General features: G+C 50.9%; 8 protein-coding genes across 8 annotated transcripts; 6 read left to right on the plus strand and 2 right to left on the minus strand.

Annotated features, from left to right (window-relative positions):
- Positions 1-744: 744 nt before the first annotated feature.
- Positions 745-2514, plus strand: BD324DRAFT_649877 (glycoside hydrolase superfamily; the record flags this gene model as incomplete). The annotated part of the gene is made up of 6 exons (XM_022018057.1): positions 745-1659; positions 1713-1770; positions 1826-1835; positions 1876-1948; positions 2000-2080; positions 2122-2514. The coding sequence occupies 6 exons, from the start codon at positions 745-747 to the stop codon at positions 2512-2514; spliced, it is 1530 nt and encodes a 509-aa protein (XP_021872434.1).
- Positions 2515-2910: 396 nt separating this feature from the next.
- Positions 2911-3224, minus strand: BD324DRAFT_577500 (hypothetical protein; the record flags this gene model as incomplete). Its single annotated transcript, XM_022013263.1, has 2 exons — positions 2911-3036; positions 3096-3224. Coding segments are annotated over 2 exons (255 nt in total), but the record flags the coding sequence as incomplete, so codon positions are not given.
- A 739-nt stretch (positions 3225-3963) lies between these two features.
- BD324DRAFT_577961 (DNL zinc finger-domain-containing protein) lies at positions 3964-4353 on the plus strand (the record flags this gene model as incomplete). Its single annotated transcript, XM_022013289.1, has 2 exons — positions 3964-4076; positions 4143-4353. The coding sequence occupies 2 exons, from the start codon at positions 3964-3966 to the stop codon at positions 4351-4353; spliced, it is 324 nt and encodes a 107-aa protein (XP_021872436.1).
- A 1314-nt stretch (positions 4354-5667) lies between these two features.
- On the plus strand, positions 5668-6842 carry BD324DRAFT_607967 (hypothetical protein; the record flags this gene model as incomplete). Its single annotated transcript, XM_022014091.1, has 4 exons — positions 5668-5892; positions 5945-5967; positions 6016-6079; positions 6144-6842. 4 exons carry the CDS (start codon positions 5668-5670, stop codon positions 6840-6842), a joined length of 1011 nt encoding a protein of 336 aa, XP_021872437.1.
- Positions 6843-7338: 496 nt separating this feature from the next.
- Positions 7339-8692, minus strand: BD324DRAFT_655800 (putative kinetochore protein SPC25). The gene is made up of 6 exons (XM_022018825.1): positions 8461-8692; positions 8261-8408; positions 7950-8201; positions 7793-7888; positions 7646-7735; positions 7339-7574 (listed from the first exon to the last, which is right to left on the minus strand). Exons 1-6 carry the CDS (start codon positions 8605-8607, stop codon positions 7438-7440), a joined length of 870 nt encoding a protein of 289 aa, XP_021872438.1. The 5' UTR covers positions 8608-8692; the 3' UTR covers positions 7339-7437.
- Positions 8693-8895: 203 nt separating this feature from the next.
- Positions 8896-11810, plus strand: BD324DRAFT_621194 (kinase-like domain-containing protein). The gene is made up of 10 exons (XM_022015364.1): positions 8896-9829; positions 9880-9897; positions 9947-10020; positions 10063-10392; positions 10439-10588; positions 10642-10740; positions 10792-11001; positions 11054-11199; positions 11254-11539; positions 11597-11810. The coding sequence occupies exons 1-10, from the start codon at positions 9085-9087 to the stop codon at positions 11657-11659; spliced, it is 2121 nt and encodes a 706-aa protein (XP_021872439.1). The 5' UTR covers positions 8896-9084; the 3' UTR covers positions 11660-11810.
- A 1187-nt stretch (positions 11811-12997) lies between these two features.
- BD324DRAFT_363661 (autophagy-related protein 22-like protein) lies at positions 12998-14906 on the plus strand. Its single transcript, XM_022012585.1, has 6 exons — positions 12998-13119; positions 13173-13246; positions 13321-13995; positions 14058-14347; positions 14419-14475; positions 14534-14906. Exons 2-6 carry the CDS (start codon positions 13174-13176, stop codon positions 14762-14764), a joined length of 1326 nt encoding a protein of 441 aa, XP_021872440.1. The 5' UTR covers positions 12998-13119; position 13173; the 3' UTR covers positions 14765-14906.
- A 109-nt stretch (positions 14907-15015) lies between these two features.
- Positions 15016-17165, plus strand: BD324DRAFT_363682 (putative aryl-alcohol dehydrogenase). Its single transcript, XM_022012586.1, has 10 exons — positions 15016-15338; positions 15392-15631; positions 15690-15762; positions 15832-16085; positions 16136-16199; positions 16250-16329; positions 16371-16535; positions 16594-16682; positions 16741-16884; positions 16963-17165. The coding sequence occupies exons 1-10, from the start codon at positions 15266-15268 to the stop codon at positions 16999-17001; spliced, it is 1221 nt and encodes a 406-aa protein (XP_021872441.1). The 5' UTR covers positions 15016-15265; the 3' UTR covers positions 17002-17165.
- The last annotated feature ends 137 nt before the right edge of the window (positions 17166-17302 follow it).

Genomic DNA, 17302 nt, shown 5'->3' on the forward strand with positions numbered 1-17302 from the left:
GGCCGGCTTTGCTCATGGCTTGGTCTGACCTACCCTAGTCACCATCGCCGATCCAATCTATCAATCAATCAATCAATCAATCAATCAATCAATCAATCAATCAATCAATCAATCAATCAATCAATCAATCAACCGATTATTAGGGGCCAGCACCAACGTTTCGCAGTCTGATCGCACGTCGGAAGATCCACTCGCACCTTCAGAGCCGATCAAACGCCTGACCATCTGAGTGAGTCTGCCCTGTACGGTCGTTTCACCGGCTGTAGCTCCTTTCGAAAGTATCCTTCGATACTAGTCTATCATCATCACGGGGCGGTTGAGCCTCGAGTGATGTTTCAATCGCGAGTACAGGAGATGACTTGACAGAATGCCAAGGATCAATCACTGGGACTCCTCTCCTGATGTCAAAGAGCCTTCCAGGCCCCATCCGCTGACATTGATATACTCTCAGACTGCAAAGCCGCGGACAGATCCTCATCCTTTGTTCATCCTCCCTTCTTTTGGAGTCGTCAAACAGAGCGACTTGTCAGCTCCGACGCAGGCCGTCTCTGCTCTTGTTCTTCTTGGTCCATATCGACCGTCAATTCTTTCGACTCTCCAACGTATTTCCCGTTGTCCATCTGTGTAACTTCGCATCTACCGACGCTCATTCATTCTGGCGATATGAGGTTCCCTCCTGCAACTGGGTTCCTCCTCCCCCTTTCCCTCCTCTTTCCTCTGACCTTCGCTCTGTCCGACGCTGACATGCGCCCTCGATCAATCTATCAACTCATAACGGATCGATTCGCCTTGCCTAACGGAACGACCTCCTCATGCGGTACCGCTCCGTCAGGACTCTATTGCGGGGGTACGTATACCGGAATCATCTCTGAACTCGACTACATCCAAGGCATGGGATTCGACACCATTTGGATCTCTCCTGTGGTCGAGAATATAGGGGGCATGACACAATATGGAGAAGCGTATCATGGGTATTGGACATTGAATCCAGACAATTTGAACGATCACTTTGGTACGGCAGACGAACTCAAGAGTCTCTCAAAGGCATTACACGATCGAGGGATGTATCTCATGGTTGATATCGTTATCAATCACGTCGCAGCTACCTCAAGCTCGGGCTTCGTCCCCAATCCCGCCTATGGTCCGTTCTCCAAACACAGCGACTATCACTCCTTCTGCTGGGTCAAGGACTACAACAATCAGACAAACGTTGAGGATTGTTGGCTTGGCGATAGTGAAGTGGCTCTTCCCGATCTCAATACAGAATCCCAGCATGTCATTGACTACTGGTACGATTGGGTCCCTAAACTCGTTTCAAATTATTCCATCGACGCGCTACGGATCGACACGGTCAAGCATGTAGATATGGCATTTTGGCCAGGATTCACTCAAGCCGCTGGAGTCTATTCCGTCGGAGAGGTCTGGAACGGGGATGCAAAGTACGTCGGGGCGTATCAGAAGGAAGGAAAAGTCAATCCTCTCAATTACCCGATCTATGACCCTCTGGTCAAGGCATTTCAGGGTTCCGATGGAAGCATGGATGATCTGGTCAGTGGAATCGCGCAAGTCAAGGATAATTTTGTCGATCCCACATTATCTGGAGTATTCCTGAACAATCAGGACAACCCGAGGTTCGAAAGTTACACACAGGATACGTCGGTAAGAGATGCGCCGCACGATCCTTAAGCCCTTGGACTGAATCCGTGATTCAGCTACGAAAGAATGCCGAAGCCTATGCGCTGATCGGTGACGGAATCCCTATCGTCTATTGTGAGTCTCGCCCATCTTACCAGGGAGTATCTCGCTGACGACTCCCCCTTCCAAGATGGTAGCGAGTGAGTTAACGCATCTGAGGATCCGTTTTGACATTCGCAGGGCTGGATTCAATGGTGGCAATGATCCCGATAACCGGGAGCCCTTCTGGCCTGCCGGCTACAAGACTGACACTGTAAGCTTCGAGTGCTTCTCTCACTCAAGTGGAGCTCAACCAATCCTTTAGGACATGTATGGCTTCTTCAAGTCTTTGAACGCTGCTAGATCAGCGGCTGGCGCAGCGTCTTCCTCTTTCTACACGACTCAGGTGGGATCATAGTCCAACATGCCACGCTCACCATCACCCAGATGAGCGTATCTGCCTTGTCAGACAACGAGATCCTCATTGTCAAAGGATCTCTGGTTTCGGTTCTCTCGAATCGTGGGTCGAGTGGATCCACTGCTTTGGTTCTACCATCGAAATCGACTTCTTTCCCTCCCTCAGCGCACGTAGTGGATGCCGTCTCCTGCGACAGCATGACGACCGATCAGGACGGTGATCTCAATTTACCCATTACCAATGGCCTGCCTCGTGTCTTGTTACTTGCAGAACATCAAGGCCCGAAAGTGTGCCCTGGAGGGACGAATGAACTGAGTACGTTGGAATCAAAGTCTATTCTCAATCGCAATTTACCGGGTCATCTTCCAATCTTGAACTTTTTGTCTTTGGGGATCATTGGCTTTATATTGACGTTCTGGTGAACTCTTTTCCAGAAAGACGACAGTGGGCATCGCGAGCGGCGCTAGCTTGATGGTCAAGCTGCGAACATGTCGGCAGCATTTCGTAGAAAGGCAAGTCGGATTGCTGATTCTCGACTGGCTCGTTGGATCTCCTGCTTCCGCCTGCGGCGTTCTTTAGAGTTCCTAGCTGTGAAGAATAAAAGTCATGAGATGAATCAGTGTGTTCATCTACTCAGTCCTTCTTTAATGGAGACCATGCAAGAGACTCGAGTAGTGTGATGCGAGCGAGTAGAAGGTACATACAACAAAAGTTATCCGGTAACGCCAGTTTCCCTGAACCGTCCGTCTGCTCCTCCTTTGATATGCAGAAGGAGGATCACCTCCTCATCTAATCCGCGCCCTTCCACATCCCACTCCTTATGCTCTGACTTCTCCGACATCATTTATCTCGCTCAATTCTGCTTTCCGTCTGGCCCAGGCATCATATTTCTTTTTATTCTTGTCTATTGATTCCTCGCGATTCTTTGCAGCTCTACCCATACGCTAAACCATGATCATCAGTGAGGATACCCTTTCTCAACACGTTGACAGCATTGACACACCTCTGCGTGTAAGCATCGCACTAGAAGCTCTTTCTCGCCATTACATGCACCTGAGAACCTATACAGCATACCCTTGGCATGACATGCTTCAAGAGCTTGAATGAACTCTCCGCAAGCTAGTGAGTGATGCCCTCAGCACACGTCTTCTTCATGGCCTCGAATTCAAAATTTCGGATCGAGCTGATCTCACTCACCTAATTGCCTATAAGGAGCTGCCAATTGAGGATGCATGGCTCGATGTCCTCTGTCCCTAGGCTCTTCTTGGATTGAATCGAGTTCCGTGTGATGGATCGTATCTGACTTTTGGGATTTGAGCTCTTTGCTGCTCGAATCTTCGATCGAAGAAAATCACGGAAGCAAAATTTTGGAACGTGAACCATAACGTCCGCGAGATCGGGAACTGACCGAATCTGTACTCAGTTTTGCTTGTGACCTGCATCTCAGGGCGAAGTCCAGTACAGTCAAGCAGTTCTCGGGATAACCAACATCTGGTCAATCTATCATCATTCAGAATGGCATCTTTTGCTCGACCTATCCGATGTCTCAGTCACTCTCTTCCCATCCAGCCAATCGCCTCGTCCTCCAGGTCCTCTATCGCTTTCCACCGACCATTATCGACATTGCGAGCATCAAAATGTCCACTTCAAAGACGGCTCGAGCTGCCGTATGAGCGTCATGGCTTACTTGGATCCATTGCACATCGGAGATGGAACGCTTCCTCATCAGATCCCATTCCAGGTATAGCAGCCCCAGAGCCAGGTGTCAAATCTCAACCGATTGGTCAGATTCAACCTCGTCTGTGAGTCCGTCCGTCTGCTATCTTCACGATCGATCAATGAGTTCTGATCTCGACCCTCTTTATAGCCAGATGACATTTACATGTACACATGATGACTGCGGACATCGGTCTACGCACGAATTCGCAAGGAGAAGCTATGAGCGGGGCTTGGTCCTGGTGCAATGTCCAGAATGTAAAGCGAGGTGAGTTGAACTGTCTCGCTTCGGACCCGCCCTTGTTTTCTTTTTTTGGAGCTCATGAGTCTGCAGGCATCTGATAGCGGATCATATTGGCTGGTTCAAGGTGAGTCAAAGTCCACACCGGTGTTTCAGATGGAAGATGACTAATCACTATGTGCTGCAGGAGAGCACGGAAGAAGGCAAGCTCAAAACTGTGGAAGATCTCTTGCGGGCCAAAGGCGAGAAGATCAAGAAGGGGAAAGTCAACTTTGATGGAGACATCGAATACTTTGAGGGGTAGCTCCTGCTGGGATCTTGGGGAATGTATCGAGCCTCTCTCATCGGGAGCGGGAAGAAGTCCATCGGATCGCCTATGCAGGTGGCGATGCGCATTGCTACAACCGGAAAAATCCCTCGCCAATCATTGGCCATGGAACTGATGGCAGAGTGAGCCGGTCGGAATGGCACGATTCACAATGTTTCCCGAGGGATACACAAGCTCTCACTCCAGCTCGAGACCTTGTCAATTCCTTTCGTCTCGACCCCTCCTCCCATCTTTCATGCCATCCTTTCACCATTGACCCCCTTCTGCTAACTGTTCGACCGCGGCATTGATGGACCCGAGCCTGGACTCTACAGGATGTGACCGATGAACCTCGTTGCTCCTCCCTTGTTGGAAGACTCTGCTTCGACTCTGCAACGGTCAGAACATTCGTTACAGTCTCCACCCTTCTCAATACTTCCTTCCTTCTTAAAACCCTTTACATGCAGGGGTCACAGGTTTCGTCACACAGTCGACTATATAAAAGCCGTTCAAAACCATCCCCGCCCCTACTCTTTCCCTTTCTCTTTGCCCTTCTCGTATCTACACACACACTCTCTCAGTCGATTGGCAGCCATACCTACACGTAATCTTATCATGCCTCTAACCTCCTCCCTCTGACTAAGCAACGCCGCCTCCCGCCGTCACTCACACATCCATTCACCTGCTTAGCTACCTACCTTTGACTTCTAAACCCCTTGCTCCACCCCATTGGATTGCGCCCAAAGCTTACCATTCTTATTGCCTCTTTTCGTGTACGGTCTCCTTGATCGCTTTCAACCTTTTGTGCGCTTACCGTATCTCACCGTTATTCTACTCACTGATCATCCCTGTGGTCGTATTCTCTGACAAATCCCATCGGCACTGTGTCTCATCAGGCCTATTTGGCGATTTACACCTCTGTGTCGATCGGTCACTCAATCGTGGACGTGTTTGAGACCGGTGAGTGGTTTTAAGCGGAGAGGGGATTAGGTGGAGATCGAGGTCCAAGCTCGATCTCGGTCCAAGCTCGATCTCCATCCAGGACCCTAAGCCTTGATGAGTATCTGCGCTCATCGCCGATCCTTATCAGACAAGTGAAGGTTAGTGCGCTGATGCTTCCACAGTCTTGCTCACGCAGGGCAGATCTCTAGCCTTGGTCATCGCACGTACCCAGAAAAAATAAGACATTTCCCAGACCAGCCCGAGAGTAGCCAGAGCACCAAAAGCGTGTTGCTGGGGAGCTAATCGGAGAGAACGGGCCTTGTTCGAATCTCGACACACTGGCCCCTTTGGCTCCTCTCTTCGGTACTGATGAAAGATTCGAAGAGCGTACGCCCTTTCAAACGACAGACGCCACTCTTACACAAAGCTACGAACAACAAGTCTGCCTCACAAAACCGATCGCCACCGAGAGAAAAGACTGGTACTGAACCCTCTGGCGTTGACGATAGTCTTGCTGTTTGTCTGTTTGGTCTGTCGAGAGCCATGTACGACTCGGAATACGAAGAGGAGGTGAGGAAACAGGCCGTAATGAGTGTGAGCTGGACCGTGACAGACCGTGGATTGAAGCTGATGAGCATGACGGTAGGAAGTCTTGCCAGATGCGAAGATGTGAGCGATTTCAAGACTAGTGAGGAATCGTTTGCTGACCTTGTACAGGTGGGAAAAATGGGAAAAGACTGAAGCACCGCTCCGACAAGGTCGAGGATGGTACCCTGCTCTGGTGAGTTCAAATCATAGTGCGTCATATGAATCGTTGTTCATCAGCTCGGAAACCCGGCTCGCAGGACCGTCACTTTCTAGAACTCCTCGTCATGTCTGAGATCCACTGCCTGTCTCACCCTCTTCATCCGATTCAACAGGGTGCAGGTCAAGTCGAACGCATTCATCGGCATGCGTGTAGAGTCCGACGCGTAGCTTGCGAACGGATCGGCGCGGAGAGGTTGAATGCGTACTGCGAGAGGGTCAAAGAAGCCTTTGAAGCGTATGTGCATTGTGGTTGGGGACAGAGACAGATGGGAGATGCGGGTGGGATAGTCACGACGGATGACGAGGCGGAACTACAGGACGATGATATGGATACGGAAACGGACACGGACACGGACACGGACACGGATACGAGTCCGAGCAACGGCAATAATGGCTTGGAAGGCCCTCAGAGTGAACTCGGTTCCATCGATTCGACATCACAGATCCGATCAGCTGGTGGGAGCATCAAACTCGTCGTGGAAGAAGGAGAGAGCCGAGGGCGATCCAAAGAAAGAGGTGACGGAAGCGTGCGGAGGGATCCAGGTCCAGGACCAGAAGTCTCACCTCCACCTTTTTCACCAAGCTCGATCTTGGCCAAAAAGGCGCTAGGAGAGATCAACGAAGTGTCGGGTGATGATCTCCTGGACGGATCTGTTGACGAGATTGACGCCGGGGAATTGATGAAGGTTGATCTGGATGATGTAGAGGAAAATGATGAACAGGTCGAAGGGTGGTGAGTCCGCCTCTGAGGATTCGGCTTGATCAGCCTCGCTAATGGTTCTTGGAATAAGCTCGAAGGACGGCATGGACATTGACATCGTCCTGAATCAAGGAACCGGAATAGACACGTCCACAGCGCGTCAAGACTTGCCTAGCGATCCACTCGCCGAGATGCCGGTATGTCGTGAATACTTAGCGGCCGGATCAGAAGACAGCGATGCTGATGGTAATGTCACAGATTCGAACAACTCACAATCCCCCTGCCATGAAGACTGAGGCGCCGCCCCATGACAACTCTCAACTGAAGACTGCCGAGACTATTCAGGCGAACAATATTGGCATCAAAGCTTGAAGCTGTAAATGTGACCGACTGACTTCTTCAAGGTCTGTTTCTCACGTCACCTGTCAACACAGACATCCGGGTCTGTGCACTGACAATTCCCGAATCAAGCTTCAACGATGCGCTTACGCTCAAATCTGCTTTCACACTCGGTTTGCAATGACATACTTTGTAGCACAACGCAATGCATCATCGTTCTGTAAATTTTACAAGCTACAGGGGAGAACAAAGCCGATTGAAGATCGGGTTTGCGTATGAACACCAGCAAGGTATCACGCTGCTGCAGCTTCTCCGCCATGAGACAGGCCTCTGCGGTGAGCCGGCGTACGCATGGCCGAGCCAGGCAGGTTGTCAAATTGACTAGTTGGGGCAGGTCGTTCCGGAACGGTAGCTCTGAAGGCTTTGCGGACTGGGTAGCGAGTTAGATTGGATGCGCAAGGGTTTTCGTGGGTTTTGTGTTTGTTCGTCTTTTTGGCTCACCTTTGCGGATGAAATCGACAATGTTTCTGTCCGTATTGAGTTGACGGACGACTTCAGGAAGTGCGGACAATGTCGGCGAGCAATTTGGTACTGCGAGCGGAATCGTGGGTCAGGTTGAGTATCAGAGGAGCAAGGGTACTGTCTCACCTGCGTAATCTGTACCCGAAACATCCAAGAGGAGGGAGAATTCTCGACCAGGTTCAGCAGGATCGAGCAACGTGAACCTCATGAGTATGACACCATCTGGATCACCCTCGTCAGATACGGCTTGGTCACGGGAGGCTCAAACAGCAATGAGATTCACCTCTTACACCATCCACTTTGAGCCCAATAGCCTCTTCCAGTCCTTGAAGTTCTACTTCGTCCCTCGCCTTCATATCTTGCAAGGTGGACTTCTGCCTCTCCTGATCGGACTCATGCTTGGATACTTCCTTCTTCACGGCGGCCAAGTCAGACTCGATCATGGCTGATTCTTCCCTGACTTTGGCCAGGGACCGTTGAAGATGAGAGAGGGACGAATTGAGATCTGCTACGATCTGACGTTCGCTTTCGAGTTCTGCGCGGGGGTTCACATCAGCAACTGCTTCGGTCTCTCATCATCCCCTTTCTTCTCACCAGACAACATCTCTCTCTCCTTCTCCCTCTCTGCTTGAATCCTCCTCTCCATTTCCTCCTTGTTTGATTTGAGAATCTTGACAGAGTCTGAATGACCCTTGGCGCGAATGACGATCTCCGTCTTTGCATTGTGCACGTAGCCGTCTATCTAGTAAGAGTGAGTACGAGCAAGACGGGAAGAGCCTTTTTTATTCACTCACAGCCTTGAGGAACAACTCGACGGTCGATTGGAATGGTTCCCATGCGAGGTCAACATTTGGACTACTGGATGATCCGCTTGTGGAACCTTCTAAGAGTGATTGAAGGGAGATCTTACGCGGGGGCGCCATGTATGAGCTGGCTAGCATGGTTGCAGGTAGGTCGATGTTGTATTCAAGTGCGATGAGTGGATCAAGGTACAGATTGAATGTTCAACAATGATATATGTTGTTTGGTTCGCGTCTCCGTCTTTGACCGCGTCCCATGAGTTGATTAGGCACGAGTTCTAATGGATATTACAAAATTGTATCCTAATGGCTTCAAATTCAATAATGTGATATATCCCCTCGGGTTGGAAAGTCAGTCGCGAGAGAAGCAGCGGCGGCGGCGGCGAGGGGCTGGACGATGCCTTTCAACGCCTCGCAATGATTATTATTATATCAACACAGAGGCATATCTCTCTCAACTTCGACTCTCATCCTCACTACCAACATCTTTCTCTCTCCATCTTGTGATCTGCCTCGATCTCATCTCATCAATCCCAAGACGCAGCATCACATCCCCAGCCTAGTGTGCACCTAAAAGATCAGCCCAAAAAACCCTAATAACACGCGAAAATAACAAAAATGCTTTCCCGCGTGTTGAAAACAACCACCGGCCAATCCAACGACAGTTCATCCAGCCCTTCCTCTTCTTCCTCTCGCTCATCTCATGTCAAATCAAAGTCGACGTCTGCAGCTCCGTCCAAGTTGAACATCTCCGCTCCTTCGCCTTCAAAAATCCCAGTCATCTCCTCCACACCAAAGGGCAAAATCACTACTGCGAGTAAGGAAAACGTTTCATCCTCGGCGGCTCGGACCACTGCTACTGCACCGGCTGCGGCTGCTGCTGTTTCCTCTGAACGATCAAGCTATCTTTCATTCCTATTCGCTCAGACTCAACAAGCCAGCCAACCTACGACTCCGGTCAAGGTCAACTCCAAGGTCGAGCAGACTTCCAACCCCGCTCAATACCTCGTCGCACCTCACCATCACAACGCTCATTACCAGGTCCCCCTTCAGACTTCGGCACCTCACAAATCGACAGTAGCGGATGACGGAGACATTCATATGCAAACGCTAAAGAATACGATCAATCCAGCCATGCTCAAACAATTATCCAACATCACCGCTCCTCCCTCCCGGGTCCAAGTCACCAACGGCAACCAGTTGGCCCCTCATCGACATGGTGCTGCAGGACTGGACGACGTGCATATGAAGACGCAGGCGAGACATGAACCTCGAACGGAGAAGGAGCGAGGATTGCAAATGTGGGAGAAGGAGATCTTGGAGAGTGCAGAAGTTAAGCGAAAGACGACTGTCGCGCAAATTTGTGAGCACGACAGCGATGGCTAGGGACCGTTCGCTAATGCTGTGTATAAGATTTCTTGGACTACTACTGTGAGATACAACGCTCTACGTATGTTGTCAGACCCTAACGACCACTCAGTCGACCTCCTTGGCTACATTGCCAACCGCAAGAAGCGACTCGACACGTTCAAAGCGGATACGTCTGAACGCAAGGTGAGCATGCAATCTCGATTCGTCACCTGAACGATCGCCCAGGTAACTGGTGAAGAGTATTCAAAGGAGCTCGCCTCGTACAACGGTCGCGAACGTGTTCTTCTTCGCAAACGACGAACCAAGCTCCGTGTCGAGCAATTCCGAATCATTGCTCAGGTCGGTCAAGGAGGATATGGATCCGTCTTCCTCGCTCGAAAGGCAGACACGAATGAGATTTGCGCGTTGAAGAAGATGCGAAAGGGAACTTTGGCCAAGATGGACGAGGTCAAGCATGTGTTGGTAGAGAGAGATATCTTGTGTGCCGTCAAGACACCTTGGTTGGTCCGGTTGCTGTATGCGTTCCAAGATAAGGAGCATGTCTATCTTGCAATGGTGAGCAGTCTGCCGCTCCTGGAAGTCATGGCTGACATCCGACAAGGAATACGTCCCGGGAGGAGACTTCAGGACTCTGCTAAACAACTCGGGGGTGCTCAAGGAGGAGCATGCTAGGTTCTACGCAGCTGAGATGTTCGCCGGAGTTAATGAGTTGCACAAGCTTGGATACATTCATCGTGACTTGAAGCCAGAGGTTAGTTGTGGCGGGCCAGCCACCGTGAAAATCCCACTGATTCCTCTTCATAGAACTTCCTTGTTGATGGAACGGGACACGTCAAATTGACCGACTTTGGTCTGGCAGCCGGTGCGCTCAACCCACAGAAGATTGAATCGATGAGGCACAAGGTGTGTACATCTGCAGCTTCGTAAGAGAGTCCAGCTCACCCTCTTGCTCAGCTCGATCAAGTCAAAGATGAAGATCTCATCATCCGGAGCACATTGGATCGAAGGACCGCGTATCGAAGTATGCGAATGGCTGAACCTCGTTACGCGGATTCGGTCGTCGGTTCTCCAGACTACATGCCTCCGGAGGTATTGCGAGGCAAGACATACACATTCTCCGCGGACTACTGGTCATTAGGCTGCATTCTGTTCGAATTCCTCTGTGTAGGTTTTTCCTGCGCCATACGACCCGAAGTCCGCTGATGAAATTCATCAGGGCTTCCCGCCGTTCTCTGGACAGACTCCAGAAGAGACTTGGGCGAACCTCAAAAATTGGCACAAGGTTCTTCGTCGACCTGTTTACGATCGCCCAGAGGATCTCATTTTCAACCTGACAGATACTGCATGGGATGCTGTCACTCGGTAAGCAGGAGAGATCGGGGAACCGAGTGCGCATAGTGTCTGACAATGACGCAGACTCATTGCCCATCCCAAGGACCGAGTAACGACCCTCGCCGAAGTTCAAACCCTTCCATTCTTCCAAGACATCCCCTTCGGCTCCCTCCGATCGCTTCCTGCACCGTTCGTCCCCGTTCTCGATGGCGAGACGGACGTCGGATACTTCGACTCGTTCTCTTCGCCTGAGGACATGGCCAAATACGCCGAAGTATTCAAAAAACAACGAGATGTCGAGGCTGTGGAAGAGAAGGGAAGTGGAGATAGGAACAATTGGGTCGGATTTACATTCGGCAAGAATCACGGGGTGAGGCAGACTGTTCTCCTGCATTGGACCAGAACTGACGCAACCTTGCGCGTGCAGCTCGCTCCGCCCAAGTTCGGGACGATCAAGGCTGAAGGCGAGGCGCTTCAGACCATGTTTTAGGCTCATCTCATGTAACGACAAATGGACACTTGAACGTGGACTTGGGCCCTCTCTCGTATCCCTCTGCTTATTTCGTGAATCCTTCTTGTGCATGATAGATCCTGTGAATGTATGTTAGCGATTTGTATTCTCCCCAGATGGATCTAACGCGTAGGAATCTGGATATTGGCACGAAGATTCCAGTATACGATAAGGGGCTACTATTGTTCCCTATATCAGGACACCTGCAACGAGATCCTTGTTATGTGTAGTCCATCACCTAGTATCTGCGTAGACTGCGCTGCGTACACACAACTCGGCTGTTCACGGCCGTTAGTGGAATACGGCAGGGCATGGATCGGCGGCCCGGCCTTACAATTCCCGAGGCTTTTCTCTGTGGCTGCTACTTTGATTGTGATACATATCTCGTCGCAGATGCATGGTGCTCACGTCCATTCTGAATAATTATGGATGAGAACCCCATGAGAAGATGTTTCAAAGGTAGATCAAAAAGGCCCACCACCACCACATCTTTTGTCAGAATCGTTCTAGTGCTGAGTGACCGAGCAACCCCAGCGTCTATAGATTGGTCCAGTCGGGTCGCTTGACTGTGTACGGTCGAGGTTTAGATTGTTCTCATAGTGCTATTGGAACGTAGCTGCTTTCCGTCCGATCATCGTTGAAGATAAGACTAGCAGACGGAGGCGTTGATTCACAGATCCGTCGAGTTACGTTTGAGCCGTGCGGGACGTCGTTACGCATATCTTCAATGGCAAGAAGACTGTCATCGAAGCTGCAAATTCGCATGTACTCTATTCATCCCCTTATCTATGGTATATCCTGGCATAGGATCCTTCTGATGTAGGTATGATATATATGCAGATGAAGCAGCATAGCGGGACTGACTCCAACGTAGAAGCGCAGGAAGACAACCCTATTGCATTTTGGGTCTTTGTTCTTTTTTCGAAAGCCCTGACTTTCCAGATCTGGAATTGCCCGGATCCCCGATCAGATGGAGATCTATGACTGTAGGGATCCAAAGATATAACAATCGCACAGTCATTGATAGACGTTGTCATCTTACCTTTCCGATTCATGGCTTTGAAGATGTGGACAGCGTCTCATAAAACCCAAGTCCTGGCTTGGTATTTGATCTCGATAGCCATAGAGACGTTTCTGACGATCTCGCTGGTGAGCTCTCGTCGACCACTCCATGCCCTTTAAGCTGGTCAAGGGGGATCTGGCTGATGCGAAGCGTGTTCACAGGGTATTCTTCTTCCCCTCTTGCTTAAAGGTGAACGATCATGGCCTGGTCGCCACCGCACGCGAAGCTGACAAGCGATGGCTATTACAGATAGCGCTCGTAAAGTGGGGTATTGGACTCCCGATCATGTCGTTCCCTGTTTCCGAGCAGCTCCGCATGACAACGCTGTATGTGAGGCTAAGATCCTAGGCCTATGGACCAACGCGAACTCATTCGCGTGCGTCGAGTGCTTTTCACTATGTCGCTCAGACTGACCTGAGGAAATGACAGGATGTACGTTAAATCGGCCGCTGTCATTTTCACCCTCATCATGCTGCTCTCGGTTGGGTCGGTGGCGGACAGACGTGAGTCTCCAGCTAATGGCTTCGGACTACAAAGAGAAAGAGAGAGGCTGATGTTGCGTCTTCGGTTCACACAGCATACTGGCGAAAAGGGCTACTCATAGCGTCTGTCCTAGGAGCAACCATCTCATCTGTGGGATACTACTTCTTCCCACAGGAGCCATTTGCAGCTCTGCCGCTACTGACTGCTGTCATCATGATTCTGAGCATATCCTTCAACGTCATGACATCGACATGTTTCAATGGCTACCTCGGAGTTTTGGCCAGACGGACTGAAGAATCTGTCTCAAGTACTATACTCCCTTCGACGATGGACATAGCCAACCGTGATCCTGGAGTCCCTGATCATGCCCGAGCGGCAGACGAGGAGAGACGGCCACTCCTTCGCTCCAGTCCACCAGGCATCTCCCTTAGAATCTCGAGATTGTCCAGCACCGCGTTCGCGATAGGCCTAATTGGTTCCATTGTCTGTCAATTTGTGTTTAGAAAAGCCTTGGAAGCGGGAGTCAGCATGGTCACCTGTTTCGCAGTGACAGGTCTCTGGACATGCTTAACTGGACTCCCTGCCATGATCCTGCTTCCAGCTCGTGATCCCATCGTCAAAGATCCCCATGGTGTTGGCTATGAGGATAGCGATCCTGTCACTCAAAAACCTCTTCGTTCGACAACAGCATTATTGCGACTGTTCAAGAGCCTGGGAGAAATGTCAAATCTGCGCTTCGCGATGCTGAATTGGGTCTTAGCAAGCGATGGTGAGTGTCAGAGAATCAACGGCCAAGCCCGTTACAAGACTGACACTTTCCTTGATTCAAAGTCTGCCATACGATGCCTTTGGTACTCATCCTTCAATCGACAGATCAGCTCGCTTTCACACCAGCCGACGTAACCACCATTGCGCTCATAGCCATGTCCGCTGGAGCCGTCTCGAGTACTCTCATGCCTCATGTACAGGCGTATACCCGTATCACCACCAAACAGATCTTGCTGGTTTGCACATTCATAGCCGGAATTCAACTCCTGATGGGTAGCTCCACACTCCTGAATCCGCATTGGGGCTACAAGAGCAGAAACGCAGTCTTTGGGACAGTGGCCCTGGTCGGCGTGGTGAGCGCAGCGGGATTGAATGATGCACTCATCTTGAGCATGCACTGACGCCGGGTCGACCTGTCCTGCAGGGCTTCGGAGGATACTACAGTTACGCAAGAGCGCTCTGGGCGGAGTTGATCCCCAAGGTACGCCCTTTCTTCCTTTACGCTGTAGCTCAACTGACAAGCTCATGATTCTGCTCAGGGTCGCGAGACTTCCTTCTTCTCACTATATGCCATTGCGGACCGATCTGCTTCGTTTTTTGGCCCTCTCATGGTCGCCGCCATCACCCAATCGACGGGTCGATTCGATTACGCCTGGTTTCTCTTGTTGATCATGATGTTGCTGTCCATTCCGCCCTTACTCTGGGTTAACGTGGAGCAAGGCAAGATCGAGGCGGATCGATATTTGGAGAAGGAGGAGCATCGACCGTAGCTGCGATCCGACACGTAGTTCTCACCAAAGACACAGAAGAATAGAGAGTCCTGTGCCCCTCCACCTACCTATATTTTCAATTTAATGAAAATCACCGGAAATGACGGAGGCGTATGCAAGGCAGCAGCACCCAACGTCATGAACAGCCTCTCGGTTCAACCTGTCTTTAACGCCTGACTCCACATTTCTGAACCTTTCGAACTCTCAGTCAAGCCTCCACTTTCAACAATTGGGTGAGTCCGACGAGCTGCATTCTGCAGTAGGCCGTGCACCACCACCGTGATGGCGTAACCTCCACTGCCAGTGTGGCTCCTCCACTATCCAGTATGACTTGCCCTCCACATATTTCTCTCCTCCACCAAATCTCCATACACACCTTTTGGAAACTCGGCAGCGGTCATGCGAAGGATAAAAAGCTGACCGTAACGGCTTGACGTGTCTTCCGTTCAGACTTCTAAACATTCCTGCTTGCTTCTCCCACTTCAAATCTGAATCGACAGTATGAGTCAAGACAAGACCTACAATGAGGCTTCATCGGCGGACTACAAGCCACAAGGAGCGGATAGCCGGACCTGTAGGTCGACAACCAAGCAATCGCTCAATGGCCGCTGCTGATACATGGCGTAGCCTGGGTCGAGATGTTCCCCGCGGCCCCCAAGCCGAAAACAGCTCTCGGGACATATCGACTTCTATCCCCTTCGGCTTCGATCCGCGTTTCACCGCTGGCTCTTGGCGCAATGAGTCTTGGTGACCAGTGGACTGGCTATATGGGTGGAAAAGGTCTTGGACAGGCTGAGTCCGAGAAGCTCTTGGACGCTTTTTATGAAGCTGGAGGAAACTTCATTGATACTGCCAACAACTACCAAGGTGATTGACCCCATATCTAATGATCGTCTCCAGAGCTGATGCCTGGGTTGCTGTCCAGATGAGCAGTCTGAGCATATCATCGGAGAATGGATGGAGAAGAGAGGTATCAGGGATGAGATAGTCCTCGCTACGTGCGTATCAGCAACACTTTCATCTCTGCCCTGCTATGTCTTGGACCTGACACTTGCCCCTTCCCATAGCAAGTACACTACATACTACATGGATCGAGCTGCTGGTGTCCACCCAGGAATCAACATCAACTACCAAGGAAATGGGGCGAAGAGCATGAGACTCTCCGTCGAGAGGTCGTTGAAGAAACTGCGCACAACCTATATCGACTTGCTTTATGTCCACTGGTGGGATCACTCGACAAGCATCCCAGAACTCATGCAAGCCCTAAATGACCTCGTGAGAAGCGGAAAGGTGTTGTATCTGGGTGTCTCGGACACTCCAGGTGGGTCCGTCCCAAAAGTGTCCGAGAACCCATTATTAACCAACAACCAGCCTGGATCGTCTCGCAGGCCAACGAATACGCCAGGGCTCATGGCATGGCCCAATTCGTCATCTAGTGAGCCGTCTGTGCTAGCACTATCTCTCATCGAGTTAACACCCCTCCAGCCAAGGCCTGTGGAACCTCAGCGTTCGAGACATGGAACGTGATGTCATCCCCATGTGTCGGAACAATAACATGTCCATTGGTGCGCGGGCTCACATCGGTCAAGAGCTGATCATTTCGCAGCACCTTGGGGTGTGCTTGGTCAAGGCAAATTCTATCCTCCGGAGGAGCTCAAAAAGCGAGCCTCCGTCCGTGGCGGTACTCAGCCCACCGAGAAACAAGTCAAGGTCGTCGAAGCGCTTCAAGAAGTTGCTAAGGAGATTGGGGGAGATGTCCAGCTGGCTCATGGTGAGCGTCGCCCCATTGTCTGCAACCAGTTAGTACTGACGCGCACGGCTCACAACAGTCGCTTTGGCTTGGTGTCGTCAGAATATGACAGACTGCTGGCCGATCATTGGAGGCACGTCGGTCGAGCAGCTCCAAACCAACATCAAGGTAAGGGGCACTCCATGCTTGACAGAATGCCTTCACTGGATCTGATCTTTTCCCTCAGGCTCTCGAAGTGACTCTGACTCCGGAGCAATTGAAGAAACTTGACGAAGCTTCACCATTCGATCACGGATTCCCTACTGCCATCTTTGGAATGGATCCCAGAGCTCTTCCAGACCACATGCCCAACTCTGGGCTTGTTCAAACGGTAGGTGTCTGTGACACGAAGGGCTTCATTACCACCAGAGGGGCAAAATGAGGGGCGTGAACTGACTGGACACCTCAGGTCGGCTACATCAAGTTCAACGGATATCCCCAGGCTTAGGTGGAATCGGAGCGCGCCGTGTAAGACAGAGCTTGGCCTCGAAGGGAAAGAAGTACGGAGGCTTTAAGAGGCTATAAACACTGTCAAAGAGAAAATGCATGAAAACCGCTGTGACCTCTTTCAGACAGTAGTAGACGCGTCGCTACACAGCAAGAGAAGGTCACTATAGGTCTTTCTGATGATGAGATCACACCAGGGTTTATCCCCGCCTGAACGGATTTAAGCCGATGACGTTTCGGAGTTCTGGTCGCCGAAGAAACGGACGAAAGGATCATCCAGGACTTGCTTACAACGCATTCAC

This window comes from Kockovaella imperatae, assembly GCF_002102565.1.
Source record: "Kockovaella imperatae strain NRRL Y-17943 chromosome Unknown BD324scaffold_4, whole genome shotgun sequence".
In the NCBI taxonomy this organism is placed as follows: Eukaryota; Fungi; Basidiomycota; class Tremellomycetes; order Tremellales; family Cuniculitremaceae; genus Kockovaella; species Kockovaella imperatae.